Here is a 22,181-nt window from a genome sequence, read left to right on the forward strand (position 1 = left end):
TCCAATTGTTTATCCAGCCTATCTTATCTAGATAGACCTGCAGAGACAATAATATGCACACAAAAAAACAAGACAGAGCAAAACAAAGCAACAAAAGAAAACATAACATTGACAACAAAAAAACCTCATAAAGCCTGTAAATAGTTCAAGGTCTGTTAACTTTTAGGAGTATTTTCTGGTAGAGTGTGATGGGATGCCTCGCCATGGCCCCAAAGTCTATTTTTGGTACTCCCTCGGGAATTCTTTGCTCTGCTCCCCTTGCTGTTCTTTTGTAAGACCTTAGTTTTTTGCCTTGGTGTGGTGTGATTAAATCTGACACAATTCCTACACTGTGTCTCCAGTGCTGTCCCCCATAGTGTTATGGGTCAGTGAGGGATGTCGTGTTTCATAGTGGGGCTGGCCCTATGGTCCTCTCTGTGCATTGCCTGTTCTGTGTGGGGATATCATCCTCAAGGCTTGGTGGGCCAGGATGTGCTCCACTCTCTCTTCCTCCCCCTTCATTTTCTCCTTTGTGCTCTGATCAGACATGTCCCTCTCCCTGAGCTTTAGCTTCAGTGCTGTCCTCTGAAGTACATTCTTCTGGGGAGAGGGGAAGCTGTCCACATAGTTAGGATTGGAGCCTCTCTACTGGTTCCTGGCTTCATGCCAGCATATTGCATTCAGATCTTGAAGCACCAGGTTGATTAACTTCACTTCCTACCTAGATTTCCTTGCCATCAATGTTGCTTATCAATAAGTCAATTTTAAATAGTGAATGAATAATGACATTCTCCCACTTTAAATTATTCACTGTTTCCCCGTGGCCTGTAAGATAATGTCCAACATTGGGCGGCTACTCAAGTATTCCCTCAACATAAGAACACCTTGTTCTAACAACCTGGCATCTGTGACACGTACCTTCCCAACATGATTGCTGAAGACAAAATGGGTGCATAAGCAAATATGGTGAAAAAGCTGATGGTGCTTGGCTATTAAAAAATAATTGCATCTGGGTTCTTAAAGGCATGAATTAAACAAGTGGTCATCTAGCAGGGAAACAATAAAGTCCACATGAAGAACAGCAGCCTCTATGATCATAAGGTCTGGACAGGATCAGGTATCAAGCATCAGAAGAGAAAATAATCATACTGATGCGAACAAGTGAGGTGGAAGTGGAGACCCAAAGAGCCCTTTGTAGACAGTTGGACATACCCTCACAGAAGGGTCCCAAGGATAGGACAAGTCAGGCAGAGTGCAGTATAGCACCAATGAAAGACACAACAGTCCTCTAGTTCTTTGATGCTTCCATCCCATCCCACCCCTCCACCCCAGTATCATGACCCCAGTTCTAACTTAACAAACCCAGCCAGATCAGAGCATGTATACTGGTACAGATAAGAGCTCTCGACACACAGAATCCAGGACAGATAAACCCACAGGAACAATAATGGGAGTTGCAATACCATGAGGGTAGGGGAAAGTTGGAGGGAGAAGGGGGTACTGATTGCAACAATTGATGTATAACCCCGCCCCCGCCCCCCCACACACACGCACACATGAGGGGGACAAACAGAAATGTGGGTGAAGGGAGACAGCAGATAGTGTAAGATATGAAAACAATAATTTATAATTTATCAAGGATTCATGATGGTGTGGAGGGAGGCGGGGGAGGGGGAATAGGAGCTGATACCAAGGGCTCAAGTAGAAAGAAAATGTTTTAAAAATGATGAATGCAATATATGTACAAATATGCTTGATACAAGAGATGTATGGATTGTTAAAAGATCTGTAAGAGTCCCCAATAAGATAATTTATTAAAGAATTCAATTCAGTTAAAAAAGATACTGTCCAAATTGCTTAGCATGAAATATGTCTTTCACTGGCTTGGTCTGGTCTCTGAAGAGAGTCTCTGTAACTCTAATCGTACTCCACACTGTTAGCACCCAACTGCTGACACATTTGTCATATTACTTTATGCCTTGGGCTTTGATCATACTGTGCCTTCATCCTGAAATGGACGCTCTCACTTTCCTAACTTGCAGAATTCATTTATAATTCAGCCTTACCTTATCCAGAAATCTTCTTTTTTCCTGTATGGGTCAAATGTTCTTATTCCTACTTTCACATTTAGTATGTAATTATATCACTGTTCAGCCATATATTATTATATTTTTTCCCCAGTTTACAAGCATCTTGAAAATGCTAGTTGCTTCTTGAACAAGCTATTTTAGGTAATAAAGGGGGAACAATATTTTAAAGAGACATGTTAATCTTTTAAAAATGAACTTGAACTTAAATAAAATACAGCTAAAGTTGACTTTTTCCAGAATTTGGTTGTATTGAATTGAAGCTCTTTACCAAGAGGAGTCACCAAAAAAAGTGCTGTTCATATTGTGTTCTTTTTTTTTTTTTTACGTATGACTTAGGTTGTCTGTTGGGTCCCGAAACTATCATTATTCAATGAAGAGACGAGGATAGTTCCTTTAGCTTTAGAAAAGTTCCAGCACTGCGTTACCAGTGTAGACTTGCTCTATAATCAGGTGACAGCAGCACCTTTGACCATGTTAGAAAACATGTTAGACGTTTCAAAATCAGAATGGAAGGGCTTCAGACATTTATTAGTTTTCGGCAACTATTCTTCCCTTCCCAAATTAATACTTTCAATTCTCTTAGCTATGTGGTTTGGGTGAGATTTAATATTCTATCTAATCTAGGCTTAGACCCTTGTTGACTATATCCCAATCCTATGCTTGTGAGTTCAAAGGATGTGAACATAACCTGACTCAAGTCCATTAGACTTAATTTGTAACATGGATACTCAAGTATGTAAACTGTGTTCACAATAAGAAAATGAGGAATCCTCTATAGTTGCTAACAACCATCTTAGGACCATATGTGTAGAACTCTGGGGAAATGAAGCTAACACCAGTAGCAAAAACTAAGAATTAGAAAAGAATGTGCGTTCTGATCCCATTGTTAAACCCTAAATGAAACATCCTGCTCTTTCTTCTCTTCGATGAGGCAATTTTTTTTCTTTATGTAACTTTGTACTGAATTTTCTTCCATTTGCATTCAAAACAATTTTAACTAATTACCAAATAAATATGCTAAGGAGCAAATAGGATGAAGTTAGATTCTTAGCTTATAATTCATGTAATTTTGGCCAGCTTTTAAGATCTCTTGATCTCCAGTTGTATAGCCCATGAGACTTTAGGAAAAATCAAAATGAATAAAACTCAGATATATTTGTGGAACAGCTGTAGAAACTATATCTTTAAAATATTGGGCAGCCTTGTGGTCAAAGTGGCCTTTGAAACTGTGCTGCTCTGTCCCATAGCGGCTCCTGGTCAGAGTGGACTCTGCCGCAGCGAGGGCTGGTTGGTTTTCCTGACACTTTATGCATTTTGTTTGAGATAAACTGGTCTGTCCCTGATTTCACCTTTCCTCCTCTTTTTTCCAGGCTACTCAAGTCACTATTTAGGTTAAGGAATCTGGAGAGATTTGTTCTTTTTAGAGAAACATAGTATATATATATATGTGTGTGTGTGTGTGTGTGTGTGTGTGTGTATGTATGTATGTATGTATGTATATGTATGCACACACATATACACACACACATACATTTACATATATACATGTATACCCACACACAACCTATTGCAAGATGAGTTTGTTTGTTTTGGGGTGTGGGGTATTTAAAGGCAGTCTGAAAAAATTCAGGTGAACATTTTTAGCTCAGTGTAATAGCTACTCTTATAAGGAGACTGGTAGTACTGTGGGATAAGTATTGGGCTGCTAACAGTCAGGTTAGTAGTTCAAACCCATCAATCAATCTCTTGAATGAAGATGAGGCTTTCTACTATAACGATTTATAGTCTGGTTCTCTATGCAGGGTCGCTGCGAGTTGAAATGGACATGATGAAGATGAGCTTGGGGTTTTCATCCTTTTGAGTATTTATGTGGGCTATTTGTTAAAAAGTGTTATTTTGGTGAAATAGCTTACCTTCTCTTAATCTCAGCAGAGTGCTTCCTTTTAATGGCTCTAAGGACTAAATAAAATATATAAAACTATTTTTGTTAAATGTAAACACCAAATATCTTTTGCTTTCATAGTTTTATTTTAATACATTTAACATTAAAATTTGCTAATGTTAAAATAGGCATTTCATACCTATCCTTTAGCTCATGGAATATTTCATCATATATACCACTAAAGAGATTATAGTGGCGTATTCATGTTCATTCCACCACGTGGTTGTCAGCTTGACACACAGTGGTGTCCTGTGTGCTGCTTTGACGCTAGAAGCCCATCACTGCAATTTCAAATCTCAGTAGGATCATCCAAAGTGAACATAGTTCAGCAAAGCTTCTCAACAAAGAACAGACTGTAATTAAGGAATGGGGTGCCCACTTTGGAATAATTAGCCACAGACTACTGTATGAATCTTGTCAAAACATTGTCAGCTGCTGAAAACCTCGTGACTGAAGCAGAGCATTGTCAGAGATAGTGCCAGAAGAGGAGTTCCTCAGGTTGAAAGACACTCAGAATATGACTAAGGGAGAGCAGGCTTCTCCAAGCAGTCAAGCAGAGTGATGTGGATGGTGTAAAGCCTTTGGGAGTTTTATTTGCTGGTGGGGTTTGACTCAAAATGAGAAGAAATCACTGCAAACATCAATTAATCAGGACTTCGAATGTACAGCATATGAATATGGGAAAACTGGAAGTTGTACAAGATGAAATAGAATGCATAAAAATCAGCATTGTAGGGATTAGTGAACTGGATTGATATCGACCATTTTGAATCATAAAATCATATAGTTTAGGTGTTAAGCTGGGGTGTCTAAAGAAACAAGCCAGTGACATTCATCTTTGTACAAGAACTTTATATGAAGAAACAACTTTACATCAAGAAGGCTTCCCGGCTCAGTCCAACTTAAGTACATAAGTCTGATGCTAGCTCGGCCCTCTTCAGACACATGCAATTGCAGGTCGATGATGTGGAAAAGTTAAACCAGAAGCAGAGAGATCACAGGCCATTGGGTACAGACTTGTGTGGATCGAACATCGGAGGACACATGTCAGGATGCCTCCAGCTCTCAGGTTTGGATGGTCCATACGGCACTGCCCCTAGAAGCAGGCACAGAATATCAGCTAGCAGGAAGGTAAAGGGGTGAATAGCACAGGTCTCACTAATACAAAGGCCAAACTCCCAAGATGGTACCATGAGGCTGCCACTTGATTGACACCTTGGGCTCCACCTCTACACATTCACACAAATTCAAGTTGACACAAAATCTAAATGCTATAGTTTACTTTGTGTGGAATGACATCATATTCATTGTCATAAAGGACATTTCAAGACCTATCTTGAGGTACAGTGCTATCTGTGATATAGGGAAGTCTAATCAGTACAAATATTGTTAAAATATATGCAGTAACCATTAAAGCTAGTGATAAAGAAATTGAAGAATTGTACCAGTATCTTCAGTCTGAAATTGATTAAATATGTAGGCAAGATGCATTGATAATTATTAGTCATAGGAATGAAAAAGTTGTAAACAAATGGATTGAATAGTAATTGGAAAATAGGCCTTGGTGATAGAAACTAAGCTAGAAATCACATGATAGAATTTTGCAAAACAGCACAAATGGCAATGATATGCATGGACTTTTCCAGAAGGAATAGGCAAACAAAACTGACTACAGCTGTGGGAAAAGATTATGGAAAAGCCCAATATCAGCAGCGAAAATCTGGCCAGATGCTAACCTTAGGAGAGTTCCTCAATTGCTCCTTTCTCTGATGTAAGTTGAGGTTGAAGCTAAGGAGGATGAAACAAGTCTGTGAGTCAAAGTGTGACCTCAAGTAGACCTACCTGAATTTTGAGAACATCTGAAGAACAGATTTGACATGATGAACCCTAATCACAGAAGACCTGATGATCTGAGGTATGACCTAAGAACACCATATACAAAGAAAGCAAAGGTCATTAAAAAGAAAAGAAAAGATCAATGTGGATGGATGTCAGAAGAGACTCTAAAACTTGCTCTTTGTCGTAGAGTGCAGCACTTTCAATGTAGTCTATGCTACAAATCTTTCTTTTATGTTATATCATTGTGTAGTAGGATGCCTGGGCTTGCTATGATTAAAAAAAAAAGAAACAAAATCAAGTACTCTGTGAAAATCAATATGGAATAGCAAATTGTGGTAGTTATATAATCTGTTGTCAGTTTGAGAGGATTGTGAGTGAAGGGGTGGAGTCTCACCTGTCAATCATGGTGTTCCCCTGAAGATTCTAAGAATTCCTGTATTTCTTGTGGAGCCAGAGAAAGCCCTGCCAGTGCTGATATTCTTACAATGCCACTGCATCCACAAGACTTCCACCCACTGGCCTGTGATCTTTTTGCATTCAGCATTATGACATGTGTTCTGTGAGTCTGAAGAGGACTTTATAGGTTGGTATCGGACATATAGGCTAATAGTGGACTGGGCTGGCATGTTTTCTCAATGTTCAATTGTTCTTGTATATAAACCTCTTTCTTATACACATATGAGTGACTATGAATTTGTTTCTCTACTCTACCCAGACTGACACAGAAATAGAGTGTTAATCTCTAATATTAATCCAACTTTTAAGAAGTGTAATGCTCAAAGTGTACAAACTTCTCATGAGTAAGTAAATGTGGTTAAGAATGTATTAAAGATATTTTTCTTTCAACTTTTGCATATTATCTTTTCAAATGACTGTTAAGTTATAACCCAACTACTTATTAAATAGAACAATTATGTAATTTTTTTGGCATGAAATGAGGTGCACCATGAAGAAATTACAGTGACAGCGAGGGAGTCATGAACAAAGTTTGTGAGCCTTTTAAGTTGTGTGTTCTGAATATGCCACTGTTGTAGATACAAAATATGTAGTGCATTGTATCTACCCCTAAAGTAAATTTTCTTTGAGGTATGAAAATAAATTCATTAAGGATAATTATGCATCTATATTTTTAACAGACGGTTACAAAATCATGAAGATAGTATCTATAATAAATATAGTATCTGGTTTCAAAGGTCTATCAAGTTGGTTGAGATAGACAAGTAAACTAGTTATTGCTATTTTGAGTGGTGGAGTGCTTGAGTGTGATAAAATATAGGGTACTTTGTGAGGACATAAAATGAATGCTAGATCTGTCATTCTGGAAGATAGAAAAATCCAGAGCATTTTTAAAAGGTTCCTGGAAATTGTGATGCCTAAACCAGATTGTTTGTGAATGGATACATAGAACTGGTAAACAGAGGCCTGACAATGGGAATGTGTTCCAAGTTGAGCGAGTACTTCATGTCCAGAGAACTGCAAATTTAATGTTTACTATGTGCAAACTAAATGTCATAATTTTGAAAGTGTATAAAGCATGAATGAGATTGGTCACTATTTTGAAGACCATGTAATTAATTAGAAAAATTCAAATGAATGAACTACTTTTCATTTGCGACAAAATGCAATATGACAGAGAGCACATTGGCTGTTGAGACATTTTAAAGCATGAACAAAAGAATAATCGTAGTGGTTAGGGTCTACCAATTTGTTAGACATTGAGAGTGTCGCACAGTGCTTGAGCATGTTATGACGACACTGATAAGCAGACATTAGAGTCTGTGTTTGGTATCATTAGAAATAAAATGCTGAGTGTGTCAATGTCTCAGTGGCAGGAGCTAAATGCTGTTTCTTCGTTTAAGTTGAAGGTTAGTGTGGCAGCCCTAGCTGTGATTCATTGAGGTAGGAGAGGGCCTGCAACTAAAATAGTCTATGGAACTTATTAGAATGTTTTAAATGCTAACAGCTCCGTTTAGCACGAGTGCAGATACTTTAAAGGGCAAAGAAAGGACTAACAAGTTATTGAAGGGATTAAGATGAGACTTATTGTCTAGAAATAAGATATGAGATCAGAGAGGTTCCTGAGGCTTGAAATTATAATGACAAATAGAATTTCATTCTGATAAACATAATCTAGTATTCATATCTGCGCAGAGCAATAAGAACTTAACTATTTTTATATAATCTTGTTCTATGTAATAGTAACTGAACAAAAGAAAAATATATTTTACCAAACTGATGTTTAATTCCTTCATACTTCCTTATGATATAATTTATGTTAACTACTTGATTTTTAAGTAAAAAATCACTCTATCCACATGATAGTTACGAAATATTTTACTTATTAGGATTTGACTATTGGAATATTCCCCCTCCCTCCGATTTTATCATCTGTATATTTTATATGTTTATCTATCCCAGATATGGTTGACTTTCAAAAATATAGTAACATCTATGTTTCAGTATATAGCATTATAAATTATATTACATTTCTACAAAATTTCACTAATTTCATTGTTCCAATAACATCATTATTGCCTTAATAGCACAGTGTCTATGAGGGGTCTTTCAGGGTTATCCAAAGGTTTGTATTTTTGACTGTTGGTTGATACTTGGGTGTATATGTACAAGTTGATTGAGCTGTATGTTTTACATTTGTCTGCTTGACTATTGAGAAATGACTAAATGATCATGCTTAATATTGCCAGTGATAGTTATGCCCATGCCATGTACCCCTGTTACAATGAGAAGTATGTTTTATTTGTATATATTCTTCCCGCCCAAATATGAACTGGATATAACCCCAGTCTACTGGAGGGAAAACAAACAAACTTTTTTTTTTTTTTTACAAATTTTCAAAAATACTTTTAAAAAGTGTTAGGTCATGATTAAAAATAAAAATTGAGGAAATCTCACAATTTGGGGGGAGATTAATGAACCCTGGCCGTACAATGAGTTACATGGTAGGCTTTTAACTATGGAAGATCAGCAGTACAATGCCATCAGCCATTCTACAGAAAAGAGTTGTCTCTTCCCATAAAGGTTTCTAGCCTTGGAAACCCTATGAAGCAATTATATTCTGTTCCATGCTCTCACTATGAATTGGAATCAATTTGATAGTACTAACCTGCAAACAAATGGTATCTGTATCCATTGTTGTATCTAGAGTTGATCCTACAACATAAAAAGGACATGAATGGAAAAACTGGTAAAATATGAACAAAATCTCTAATATATTTAATTGTGTGTTATGCTGATTTCTAAGCTTTGATAACTTTACTGTCATGCTAGTATTAGAAGTAGCTAGAGAAAAATGAGGCATTCAGCTCCCACCGTAAAGAGCGACAGTCTCAGAAACCCACTGGACAGTTCTACACTGTCCTTTAGAGTCAATAGTAGTTGGCATTGACTCAGTAGCAGCGAGTTTGGGTTGTATTTTTGAGTTGAAGAACATACAAGAACCCTTATGCTATCATTACGACTTTTCCATAAATCTAAAATGGTTTTGAAATAACAATTGACTACTTATATTCTCACTTTCACTTATGTGGTATTTAAAAAGCAGATAAGAACTCATTTATATTCAATCTCCCCTGAAAATCCACTGAAATGGCACCCAATGAAATTAAACCTGAAACTAAAAAGGAAAAAGGCTGCAAAAAAACAAAACAAAAACAAAAGAACCATATGGTTTTAGAAACTCCAAAAGATTTACGACTTAGTGATACCAGTTGGAAATTGGAGTGAAGATTGGGCCGCCAACAGGAGAGAAGATTAATGATCAGTATTTAAGAAGCAGTTAGATTCTCACTAATCTTGTCCCATCTGTGAGAAGACTGGGAAGCAATACAAAAGACTGGAAAAAGGAGGAGTCGCCTCGAACAGTTGAAAGGTGTTGTACTGAAAATGCCCTAGGGACCAAGGCTCATAGATGACAATTTGTATGCTGCTTACTGAGTGTTTTTGCCATTTTTTCAATCCCAATTCTCAGAATGCTAGCAAGAGAACTAATAAGCAGGAAATCAGAAAATTATTTTCTATGGAGCCTATGCAGCTCAAGATTAAAGGCCTAAATATACGGGTATCAGGAATTGCTCGAAGGAAACAAGCCAGCCAGAGTACTGAGCTCACAGGCCATAAACCACAAAGGCCATCCCAGAGATGGAGTCAGCTTTCAATGCTCCTCTTTAAACAGCAAATAGTCAACTGTGAGCAGATATGGCTCTCACAAAGCAAAGAATAAAACAAGATCCTATAGAGAGATAGATGTTTTTTAAAAGCATCATTCATTTTCTCAGTTAATAGATTTTATATCTATGAAGCAAGAAGATGATATTTTAAGGCTAAAAACATATATTGGAAATATTTTAAAGTGTGAGAAAAAAGATAGCAAAATATTCAGACAATATAATTGTGGAAGGGTCCTAGAATAAAAGGGCAAGAATATACCAAAATGAACAATAGCTGTGAAAAGATAAGGAAATTAGGCATTCAAGCCAGGAAGTTTATCAGCTGACTGATTTTGAGAAAGATTGAAAAGAGAAAAATTAAGAAATTATAATACTATCTTGTTTCCTTATTAAAGAACCTAAACCAAACCCACTGCCATCTAATTGCAGCCTCACAACAACCCCGTTGGACAAAGTAGAAATGTCCACTTAGTTTTCTAGTGCTGTAAGTCTGTATAGTATCAGGCAACCGCATCTATCTCCCTTGAAGCATATGGTGGTTTTCAACTACTAACTTGGCAGTTAGCTAATGCTAATCTTGCATTTACGCACCCCAACACATAACCCATGATGCCACCAACAGTTATAAAAGAAAACATCCTAGAATTAAAAGACATTGATTTCTAGATAGGATTCCACAAAAGTGTATGATCCAGAAATGTTTGAAAAAGAGGATCAGAGAAAATTCATAAAAGCTTCCATTAAGCAAAGCTCGCAATATTATGATAAGTAATGAGAATATAATCACAGTTAGCAATACCCTTTAAAATGGGCAGAAAAAATATTTTCAATCTAGAAAACTGCATTTAACAAACAAGCATGCCCATGAGTGTAGAACAATGGCACTTGAAAAATCAGATACTGTAATGTCTAATCCCCATATCTTCTCAGGAATTTACTAGATGAGATGCTTATCAAAATAGAAGTGACCGCTAAAGAAGGGTCCATAGGGATCTAGAAAAATGGAGGTTCAATTTAAGAGAGATGAGGGAAATACCAAGAAGAGCAGCTATGGAACAGACTCAAAGAATGGTCCAGTCTGGAGAAGGTCCAGATGCTGTGTATTCAAGATGATGAACATAATAGAATGCCTGGGAGCTTTGAACATGTTGATAGGATACCTCAACAACTAACAGACAGTTTAGGGGATTAATCTGTAACTATTTGCTCTGGCCAATTTAAGGTGCCTTAAATAACACTGTGTCATTTTGAACCTGTGACTAAAGATGTTTTCTATGCTGTGGTAGTTACATAATCTGGTGTCAATTTGAGAGGATTACGAGTGAAGGGATGGAGTCTGGCCTGTCAATCAAAATATAATCAATGAAGCCTCTATGTGGGCATGGCTACCTCCTGAGAATTCTGGGAACTCCTGTATTTCCTCCATGGAGGCGGAAGACACTTCTCTCTCTCTGCTCACTTCCTTGGAAACTCTAAACTGACAAGGCGGACTCCATGCGAGACATCCCTGAGGAGAAGCCACATGGATTTACCCTCATGCAGCCAGGACCCTGGACCTGGAGAATCCACATGGAGACCTCTGCCAGTGCTGAGATGTTTACAATGCCACTGGATCTACAAGACTTCCAACCCCCTAGGCTGTAATCTTTCTGCATTCAGCGTCATTGCATGTTTCGTGAGTCTGAAGAGGACTTTATAGATTGGTGTCAGACATATGGGCTAACATTGGACTTAGGGACTTGATCTGGACTGGGCTGGGGTGTTTTCTCAATATTCAACTGCTCTTATATATAAAGCTCTTACTTAAACCCATGAGTCTCTATGAATTTGTTTCTCTATTACCCAGACTAACACACATGCTTTCATTCATTCTATTTGGAATTCTGCCCAGTTGCCATATGAAAAAGTCCAACCTAATCTGCTGAAAGATAAGATCACGAGTAGGAGGTGGTTTTAAGAGACAAGTCTACCTACCTGAGATTGTTCTAGTAGTAGCCATCCTTAGTGAGCCCAGGATCGCATGGCTCTCTGTACAGAACATGTGTTAAGTAACAGCTCAGATACATCCTCTCTCACCTCCCTCTGCATTTGGAAGAATTTCTGACATCTGTAGACCTTACAGTTCTTTCCTTATAACTCATATTTGGTACCAGGGCCACTCATTAACCATAGTATCTGAGTTTTCTTTTATTTACTATTTTGTTTTCTGTGTTTGTGTCTTATTTCCACAAGTAAATTATAAATTCACTGAGAGGAAAATAAGCTTGCAATTTCTGAGACTATTCATCTAGGAAGTATTGACAAAACCTATTATGAATACATATAAGAACAGAGATTCAACACAAGTTAGAATTATATAAAATATGTTAGCTCTAATCCTTTTGCATTACCAGCCTTCTTTCTAGTTGGTCACCCTGTTTCTTAAGGTGCACCTGCACAATCAAATGCCACAACAACAATTAGATAATAGATATGCATCCTGTGTAGAAGTAAGAAAAAGGCACACAATTGCCACATTAAAAAAAAAAATAACCACAAGAAGCTGGTTTACAACCCACAGACCAGAAGTGAATGAGTTGCTGAGATGTGTTTCCTATAAATAATTTAACTATGTTTACAATCTTTAATAAAATTATACTGATAAAAGCAAACAACCACAGACCTTTTATTGGATCCTATGATTAAATGGATAGTAGATTTAATAAATGTTAAATAATAACTATACTTTTAATGAATAAAGAGAAATTTAAAAGTCGTATACCAAATGTCACATAAGCTGTTAGCCTTCAGTGACGTTCAGCATGACTTACTTAACTATAATAGTGTAGCAATTGATTCCTGTTAATCATTTTTAAATTTTATGTAGAGAAGTCTTCCATATTTTAAAACTAGAAGGTAATTGAAATATTCTTATATTTTGTAGGAAATCTTTTTTAAGTTGTGACTAGAAATGTGAGTGATGTGTTAACAAGCACACCATGACAAAATTGCAAATGAGTGTTGATCCCCCTCAAACTACTACAGAAAATCCAGTGGGAAGATGTTAGGTATGCTGTTTAATTCAGATACTCCCTCACAATATGAATTAGATACCCCCAAATGTCAGTCCTTGGGAGGCTGAGAACCCTACTTTTAGCAGTTTGCCATGTTTCAAATGATACTACCATTCCTAAAATATTCTGGAAATTTTCAGAATTGTCTTTTGGAATAATTTCCTTGCTGACAGGTTTTCATTTTCTGAAAGCTGTGTTTTATTTTCAGTTGATGTTCATCTTTGTGGCAAGCGATAGCAAGCTTTGTTCACAATGTTGGTTGCTGGTTAGGAGGGTGGATTTTGGATCGAGAGTCCTAGATTAGAAGTCTTGGTTCAGTGCTTATTAGCAGTGGTAACACTGCATCATGGTATTTCTCCATCTCAGTTTTCTTTCTGTAACTTAAGAGTGATAATACGATATCATAAAGTTAGGGTAAAGATTGTCCAAGGAAAGTCAGGTTCTTTAAGTGGCTGTGGAACGATTACAGTACTTTAATGGAGGAAAGAGTAAGAAGAGACAAATATTCCAAAACAGAGGAACATGAATCTAGTGTATAGGAAAAAAAAAAGGCTGAATAATAGAAATGGGAACAGGAGCAATAGACTTGCTACTAATTTATATGTTCATGTCTCCATTTTCCTTTGCTCAGTTTTATGAACATAATACATATTTAATAAATATACTCATTAATAGTAATACTGTACTTTAAAAAAGAAAGTCTGCTTTTTCAAGTCTTTTAGTTTCATTATTTTTACTAAGATTTTTTCCCTTCACTGTTGATCTCAGCTGGCTCTGAGGTGGAAGGCTACTCATTAAATGTAACACAACCCAAAATTTGACTCTGCTTTGTTTACCATTGAACCTTCTTCATTGCCTAGCAGAATGTCTGGTAAGTGGTATGTTTTCAGGAAAAAAACCTTTTCGAATAAATGAAAAAGTTACATATATCAAGAAATTTTAGAGGACCCTCTACAACTTCTGCCAACACTGCTTTCTCCTTCATGTTGTACAATTGCATTTCTCTGTAGCACTAAACTTGTTACTCTACTTTCTCTTTGTCCTATTCTGATAGTTTGTGATTCCTTGAATTACTAGGGGCTCAGGTTTTTGTCCTTAGCCATTATCTACCAGAATTGGAACCAGGACCTCCACTAATCCTAGATCTTTCCCTGCCCAACCCTGTGTAGCCTCTTGTCCCCTTTTTTAATGTCTGTTGTAACCACTGTAATTGACCCTCTCACAAAATCAGTGCTAAAAGGAAAGGAGTTTTATTAGCTTAATCTGACCTCTCTATCTCTGACAACTTGTAACATTCTGGGGAAATACATAATGATTTTACTGCCTTGCTAAATATTTAAAATGCAGTGTCTATTAATTATTCGATATCTGAAATTTTACAAATTTAAGGTAGCAAAAATCATTTTATAAAAATATACATTTATTTTGTGTATATCTAGAATGTGCTCAACCATCCCTTCCTATTCAATATTGTTGTTATGTGCTGTCTAGTTGGTTCTGACCCACAGTGACCATATGCGCAAAAGAACGAACAAATCACTGCCTGGTCCTGTGCCGTCCTCACAATTGTGCCTGTACTCCATCCTCACAATTGTGCCTGTACTTGTTGCCGTCTCTGTGTCAGTCCAGCTCCTTGAGGGTCTTCCTCCTTTTAGCTGCCTTTCTTCGTTACTTACATGATGTCCTTCTCCAGAAACTGGTCTCCCTGACAAAGTGTCTAAAATATGTAAGATGACGGCTCACCATCTTTGTCTCTAAGGAGCACTCTGGCCATCCTTCTTCCAAGACAGGTTTGCTTGTCCTTTTAGCAGTCCATGGTACTTTCATACTCAATACTGTGTATCTGTCTCCATCATATTATTGTTTGGCTGGTTGATATAAAAAGCCTAAAGTGTATCTTGCATATTGGAAAATTTGCATTTCATTTATATTTACTATATTGCTACCTTATGATTACTATGAGATTATTCTGTTATTAATTTAGACACTTGGTTTATTGATTCTTTTGCCTTCTTAGTTATAGTTAGGTGATGTTGAGTTGGCTCCAACTCTTAGCAATCTTACAGAAAACAGAACAAAACCTTGTCCAGCCTTGTGCAATCTCCCATGCTATGTTTAGGCTCATTGTGATAGGCCCTGTGCTAATTAATGTCAAACTTCCTTTGTTTCACTTTGCCAAGCATGATGACCTTTTCCAGAGACTAGAAACTCTTGATAACATGTCTAATGTAGGTAGTAAGTCTTGCCATCCTTACTCACGAGGAACATTTTGACTGTACTTCTTGCAAGACAGATTTGTTTCTTCTTAAAATTTTCCTTGAATAGCTGCCCTTTGACTCTTAAATGTCTGATAACTCCAAGGCACCATACTGTTGTCGTTCTCCTTCTAGGCTTGTGTATTATTTGGGTAGGCATGGAACCTGGAGGTGACTTCAGGCCCAGAACAGAAGGGTGACAAGCACCATACACTTGTGGTTCCCAGGAAGCCTGATTTATTTTAAGATTTTGAGTTTTCCTTTTCTCCCTTGTAAATATGATCCTTTTCAGAGCATTTGATAGTTTTAGCCAGACAACATCTAGTTCTTCTGGTCTCAGAATTGTGGAGATTGATGCTTGTGTGGTCCATTAGTCCGTTGGACTAAATTACTCCCATCTTTTAATTCTACTGTTCCATAAGCTTTTGAAGAACCTCCATTGATATAATGTGAGTATTATCCACTTTATACCCATGTGTTTATATGTGTATGTTTAGAACTAATTTTTTGATATTTCCCATAATTTCTGTAGTGCATATACATTCAGTGTAAGGGATTTTGAATATTATTTTTATTATTGCATGAATGTTAAAAATAAATATGCTTATCTATAGAGCACTGATGCTGTAGTGTATTGCACATTTTGCTGCTAACCACAAGATCAGAAATTAGAACTCACCACCCAGTCTGAAAGATGAGAAAGATAAGGCTGTCTAGTCCTATAAAGATTTAAAGTCTTGGGAACCCAAAGGGGAAGCTCTGCGCTGTCCTACAGGGTCCCTATGAGTTGGAATTGACTCACTGGCAGCAGTTTGTTTGCTGACACTTATTTAAAAGCATTCAGGGTAAACTAAGTGAAAAAAACAAGATGCACACTCCGCCAATGATAGACCTGAAAAACAACAAAGTAAAGGAAATGTGCTGAGAGATTCTTGCAGTCTGAAAATGACGAGACCCACATAGATAGAGGGAAATTAAAGAATGTTGTTTCATGGCCTTCATTTCAGGCCAGCAGGCACTTTTTTAGTAGAAAATACCTTTCATTCATAAGAGGTATTGTATTACTTTGCTAGGATTTTAACCACCTTTCTTGTTATCTGGAATTTTGAAATGGATTAGGCACCCAATTACTATTTTAGAAAATTGAGGAGTACCTTTTCCTTGATCGCTCATTTCAAATAGTAGCAAGAGAGTGGAATTTTTACCTCTCACTCGTGGTGCCCAGCTCTCAACATCTTAACCTGGCAGAAGGGCCAAACTAGCTGTAAATCTTACCACCCAGACCACACTTGATTATTGTATGATGGGAAAGTGAAACGAGAATAAACCAGCTAGAGCATTAGGGTGTTCTTGGAAGAATAAACACAAGTTGGAAGTCTTAGGTGGATAGTGCAAAGTACAGGAAGGCAATCAATCATGTAAACATCAAATGAAAGCTTGGTAAGGAAGCCATTGGAGTCTGTCAGGCGCTCCCGGCAATAAATTGCCAATTCCGCTGCTTTCTCCTTTCACTCAGTTTAGAAATGTGAACTCTGTGGAACTGGTAACAGAGCCAACAGTTTTTGTCGAGTTCTTTCATCCTATTTAAAGTTGCACTTTGAACAGAGTGGGTTCAAGCCCATTGATTAGGAGTTTTAGTTTCCATGAAATGAACAACTTTTGTCATACTCCATATTTCTCTGACTTTTTTTCTTCTTCCACAAACAGGAAACTGTTAAGGCAGCAATCATAGAAGAGCAGAAGCGAAGTGAAAAGGCTGTGGAAGAGGCAGTGAAAAAAACAAGAGATGAATTGATAGAGTACGTGAAAGAACAGACACGGGTAAGCAGCCCTTGACGGGCTTTGATTTGTGCTTCCATGAGCTCAAGCATTTCCATACAATAGCATGCTATTTTAAATATTTCAAATTTCCTATGTCTTTTAATTTAGGATTCTCCATCTAAGATTTTTTCCAAATATAATGACACAAGTCCCATGTCAGCAAAAACCAAACACTGTTTGATTGACTGCAAAACTCTTACATCCAACTTTACATTCATGAAGAATGTAGTCAGTTGTAGATTTTTAGATTCATTTCCCCCCATCAGGTTGTTCATTTCTTGTAACACGATATTTTTAGAAATGTATATATACTCTTAGCTTTGATTCCAATGAACTTCATTACAGTTAGCAAATTAAGGTTCTTCTACCATAATCTCATTTCAAAAACATAATTGAGAATATCGTTGGAATTTGAGATGCATATTGAGGCCTTGCCAAATAAATAACTTTTCAGCAAAATGTAGTCTTTTCAGCAAAAAGTATGAGTATGTAAATCTGAAGTAGCTGAAAATAGATCAAGGTTTGTTAAGTAATATTTAAGTAAGAAAAGCTTTATGAAGAGATATACAAAGATCATTCCTACAAGTATTTTTATCTAAGCTCCTCCAGAATAAACAATGTAATCTATAGTCTCTATAATATATATATTAAATATAGGCTCTATTTTATACTATACCCTCTTTTATACTATATAACACTTTATAATGAATATTAATAAAGTAGTATTCATGTAGGTAAATTTGACACATCTACATTTATTTACTCAGGGTCCAAAATGGCAAAGTCAATAGAAAATATGAGATATTACCCTAAAGTAGTAGGAGGAAGTATGATGATAAATACTTAAGTTGAAGCCACATTTGGTATGCTACAAAGAAAATCTCCCTCCTCAATGGCTATGATTAGGTTTCAACAAAGAGAAACTAATCAGCATAAAAATTGCAATAGGACAAAATAATAATAATTTATACATTATCAAAGGTTCATGAGGGAGGGAGGAGCAGGAGGGAGGGAATAAAAATGAGGAGCTGATACCAGGGACTCCAGTATAAAGCAAATGTTTTGAGAATGATGATGGCACAAAATGTACAAATGTGCTTGACACAATGGATGGATGGATTGTGATAAGAGTTGAGCAAGCCCCCAATAAAAGGATTTTTAAAAAATTAGAGACATACAATTCAAATAAAGAAAAAAAATTTCAGTGTAGTTTCCCCCAATAAATTAACCATTTATATTTTACAAAAGAATAAAACTTGGTGCATCTTACCTAAAAGTGTTTTTTAAAGAAATGTCCTGGTAAGTTTTTTGAAGAAAAAATTCTGAGCTACAAGTAGACCTTTTGCTTTTCAGGAAGTAGTATCTTCTCGAGCCCATTTTCATCTTGATACACAAAGAACTCATTTTGCGTCATTTGGTTCTAAAGTTGACATGCAGGGAAGGAATTACAGAAATTGTAATAGTGAAGGAATATTGACTCAAAATAAAGGCTTTGGGGGATATATGTTTTATTAATCACCTCTTCATAATATATAGTCAATCCTTATTGAGTAATAAATCTGGGCAAAAGATTACTGTATATACTCAAGTATAAGCTGACCTGAACTTCCACTGAGGAACCTAATTGTACCACAAAAACTGCATTCAAAAGGTGCTGAAAAACTCAGCTTATAGTCGAGTATATACGATGCATGACAAAGTGAATAATTTTATAAGATTATTGTAGTCAGTTTTTTTCAGTGTGGGAAGTTTTTCACATAGGAAAATGTTTTAAATAGTATATCACTTTCTCATCCCAAGGGCTCATGTTTAAAGTGAGTAAAAGAAGTGCCTGTGTAGGCGGTCTCTGGTCTCTGAGATAAATTTACCCTTGAAGAGAAAAGGCAGGAGCTCTGCTGCCCATTGTGTGAGTGTTTTCCTGGCATATTGGGAGTGGCATTCATTTGTTTAGTCTGATTTCACTTATAAATGTATTCATGAAATAACAACAAAAATCATGATAGCTATGTTTATTCACAAGATTCCACTTCTCTGGGCTTGGTTTTTTTATACGTAAAAGTGAATTTATCCCTTGCTTCATAGACCTCTTATGAGTTAATACCTGCTGCAGAGATTCGGCCTGCCAGTCAGTCTATCCAGATCAGAGATATGCAATGTCCGGTAGAGTAAAACACTGCCTGGTCCTGCAACATATTCACAATTTTTTGTTGCTGTTGCTTTTTTAAGCCCATTGTTACAGCCACTTTGTTAATCCATCTTATCGAAGATCTTCCTCTTTTTCTCTGACCCTCTGCAGTACCATCTGTACCAAGCTTGATACTATTCTCCAGGAACTGGTGCCTCCTGGCAACATGTTCAAAGACTGTCTGAAGTCTTGCTCGTTTCACTTAGTAGGAGCACTCTAGTAATACTTCTGTCCAAGCAGATTTGTTTCTTCCTCTGTTAATCCATGCTGTATTTAGTATTCTCTAACACCGTAACTCCCAGGTACCAATTCTTGTCCAGTCTTCTGTATATATTGTGTACATATACATGCTTTTGATTGAAAATAACAGAATGTGAGTCACTGAACCTTAGTCCTCAAAATCTTTGCTATTTAACACTTTAAAGAAGTCATTTACAGCAGACGTACCCATGTAATATGCTGCTTGGTTTCTTGACTGCTGCTTCCATGGGTGTTGACTGTGGGTCTAAGTAACATTAAATCCTTAACAACATCAATTTTATCTCCTTTTGTTATTTTACTTACTGGTCTAGTGTGAGGAATTTTATTTTCTTTACATTGCATTTTAATGCACACTGAAGGTTGTAGTCTTTGATATTCAGTAAATGCCTCAAGCCCTCTTGGCTTTCAGCAACCAAAGTGGTGTCATCTATATATTGAATGAATGAGTCTTTATCCAATCATATGAGGGACTACCACCCCCCAAATACAAAAACAAAACAAAACAAAAAATCGAATTGCACTGGGCAGAGCAGAGCTTTTGTAGTACGCATTTTTCCCACTAGGTAAGCTCTGAGTAAGTGCACGCAGTGGCATCGCCTGTGAAGGCTCTCTCGGTACAGTGAATATTTTTGTAAAAGTAGTTTCTCTCAAACTTGTTTTTTGTGATGGCTTATTTAAAAGAACACTGCAACTATGAAATTTTGTTTTCTGTTCTGGAAAAAACTTCAGAAACTGTTTTGATGTTGAACAACAGCTTACAAGGACAGTGCTATGGGAAAAACTGAACTGTACAAGTGATTTTCTCATTTCAAAAAAGGTGAAAAGTTGATTAATGACCAAACTTGTTCTTGATGTCCATCAACTTCCCAAACTGACAAAAATATCAACTCATAGTACATCCGGAGTTTATTTCACCAGGTCAGACCATTAATCAAACTTTCTATTTAGAGATTCTGAAAGATTGCATAACAGTGTGGTTTTGCCACCACAACAATGCCCTTGCTCACACTATCTCAGTGCACCAATTTTTCGGCCAAAGACAGCATGCCTCTCTTGCCCCACACACCTTACCTAACCTCACTCTCTGCAACTTCTTTTTGTTTTTGTGAATGAAGAGGGACATGAAGGACAGCGATTTGATGACATAGATGAGGTGAGGTGAAAAACAAGGGGGGTGCTGTCAGGCATTTAAACAGAGGAGTTTGAAAAATGTTTCCAAGAATTGAATTGCAGATTTGACAAATCTATTAAGTGTAAAGGAGAGTATTTTGAAGGAGATAAGGTAGTTTTGTGGGAAAATAAAATTTTAATACATAGCTTTAGGGGGGAAAATTCCATTTTGGGGGGTTATCCTTCATATAGTCCAACTTCTCAGATTATTTATTCAGCATAAATATTGAATAAGTAGAATGAAAGAAAGCAACCTTGGAATACACCTTTCCTTATTTTACCACATTGTATCTACTTGTTCTGTTTCAACCATTGTCCCTTGTTCTATGTATGGGTTCCACACGAACAAAATTAAGTGTTCTCAAACTCCCATTCGTAATAATATTATCCATAGTTTGCTATTATCCACACTTCTGATACCAATACAACACAAGTAAGCATGTTTCTAATAGTCTGTACTTTCAACTCATATCCATCTGATTTCAGCAGTGTCGTTCTATACAGCTTCTGAATCTGGCTTAACTCTCTGGAATTTCACTGCTGATGTTCTCCTGCAAATATTTTAAAGTTATCTTCAATTGTCCTTGTTTGTAATATTAAAATTATTATTCAATATGTCCACATTTTATTGTGTCGCCTTTCTTTGGAATGGATACAAATATAGACCCCTTGCAGTCAGATGACCAGATAATTGTCTTCCAAGTTGCTTGGCATAGAAGAGTTAGTGTCCCATACTTGATCACCTTTCACTTGGAGTCTTCTGTCAGTTCCTGGAGCCTTGTGTGTTGCTAATGCCTGCGTGCAACCTGGACTTCTTCCTTCAGTACTAGCTTTACTGGATCATGAAATGATTGTGTGTTGTCCACTTCTTTTTGGTACAGTGACTGTGAATCCCTTCCATCTTCTTTTGATGATTCTTGAATCATTAAAACAGAGCTGTTGCTTTTTTAAATATTGGAACTCAAAGCTTGAATTTTTTTTTTCAGTTCTTTCAGCTGAAGATAATCTGAACACGTTCCTTCTTCCATTTTAGCTTTCAGATTTTTGCACATTTTAAAGCAATGCTTTACTCTGTCTTCTTGAGCTGATCTTCGAAAATTTAGGTCCAGCTTTTACTTCATATATTCTTGTATTTATTTTACCTATTCTGTGTTCAAGAGCAAATTTCAGAGTGTCTTTCGACACCAACTGTAGTCTCTTCTAATCTTTTTTCATGGCCTTTTTCTTTCTTCATGAATGATGTTATTGAGGATATCCCACAATTCAACTGGTTTTCTGTCATTATTGTTCAATGTGTCAGAGCTGTTCTTGAGATGTTCTATAAATTTTGTAAGATATTTTTATTTTTTAAATCAATTTATTGGGGCTCATACAATTCATCACAATACATAGATCAATT

The 22,181-nt window shown here is 36.7% G+C and overlaps 1 protein-coding gene across 5 annotated transcripts in view; it reads left to right on the top strand.

The window, feature by feature from the left end:
• The window catches only part of CCDC91 (coiled-coil domain containing 91), a 365,255-nt gene that overhangs the window by 267,940 nt on the left and 75,134 nt on the right, over nucleotides 1–22,181 (top strand). For all 5 annotated transcript variants that reach the window (XM_045288440.1, XM_045288443.1, XM_045288442.1 and 2 more), the window contains one exon: nucleotides 17,053–17,166. In XM_045288440.1, coding sequence (XP_045144375.1) covers nucleotides 17,053–17,166 — 114 coding nt within the window. The remainder of the gene's footprint in view (nucleotides 1–17,052; nucleotides 17,167–22,181) is intronic.

Source organism: Echinops telfairi, unplaced genomic scaffold (genome assembly GCF_000313985.2).
Source record: "Echinops telfairi isolate 266 unplaced genomic scaffold, ASM31398v2 ScPeMD7_21;HRSCAF=78, whole genome shotgun sequence".
In the NCBI taxonomy this organism is placed as follows: Eukaryota; Metazoa; Chordata; class Mammalia; order Afrosoricida; family Tenrecidae; genus Echinops; species Echinops telfairi.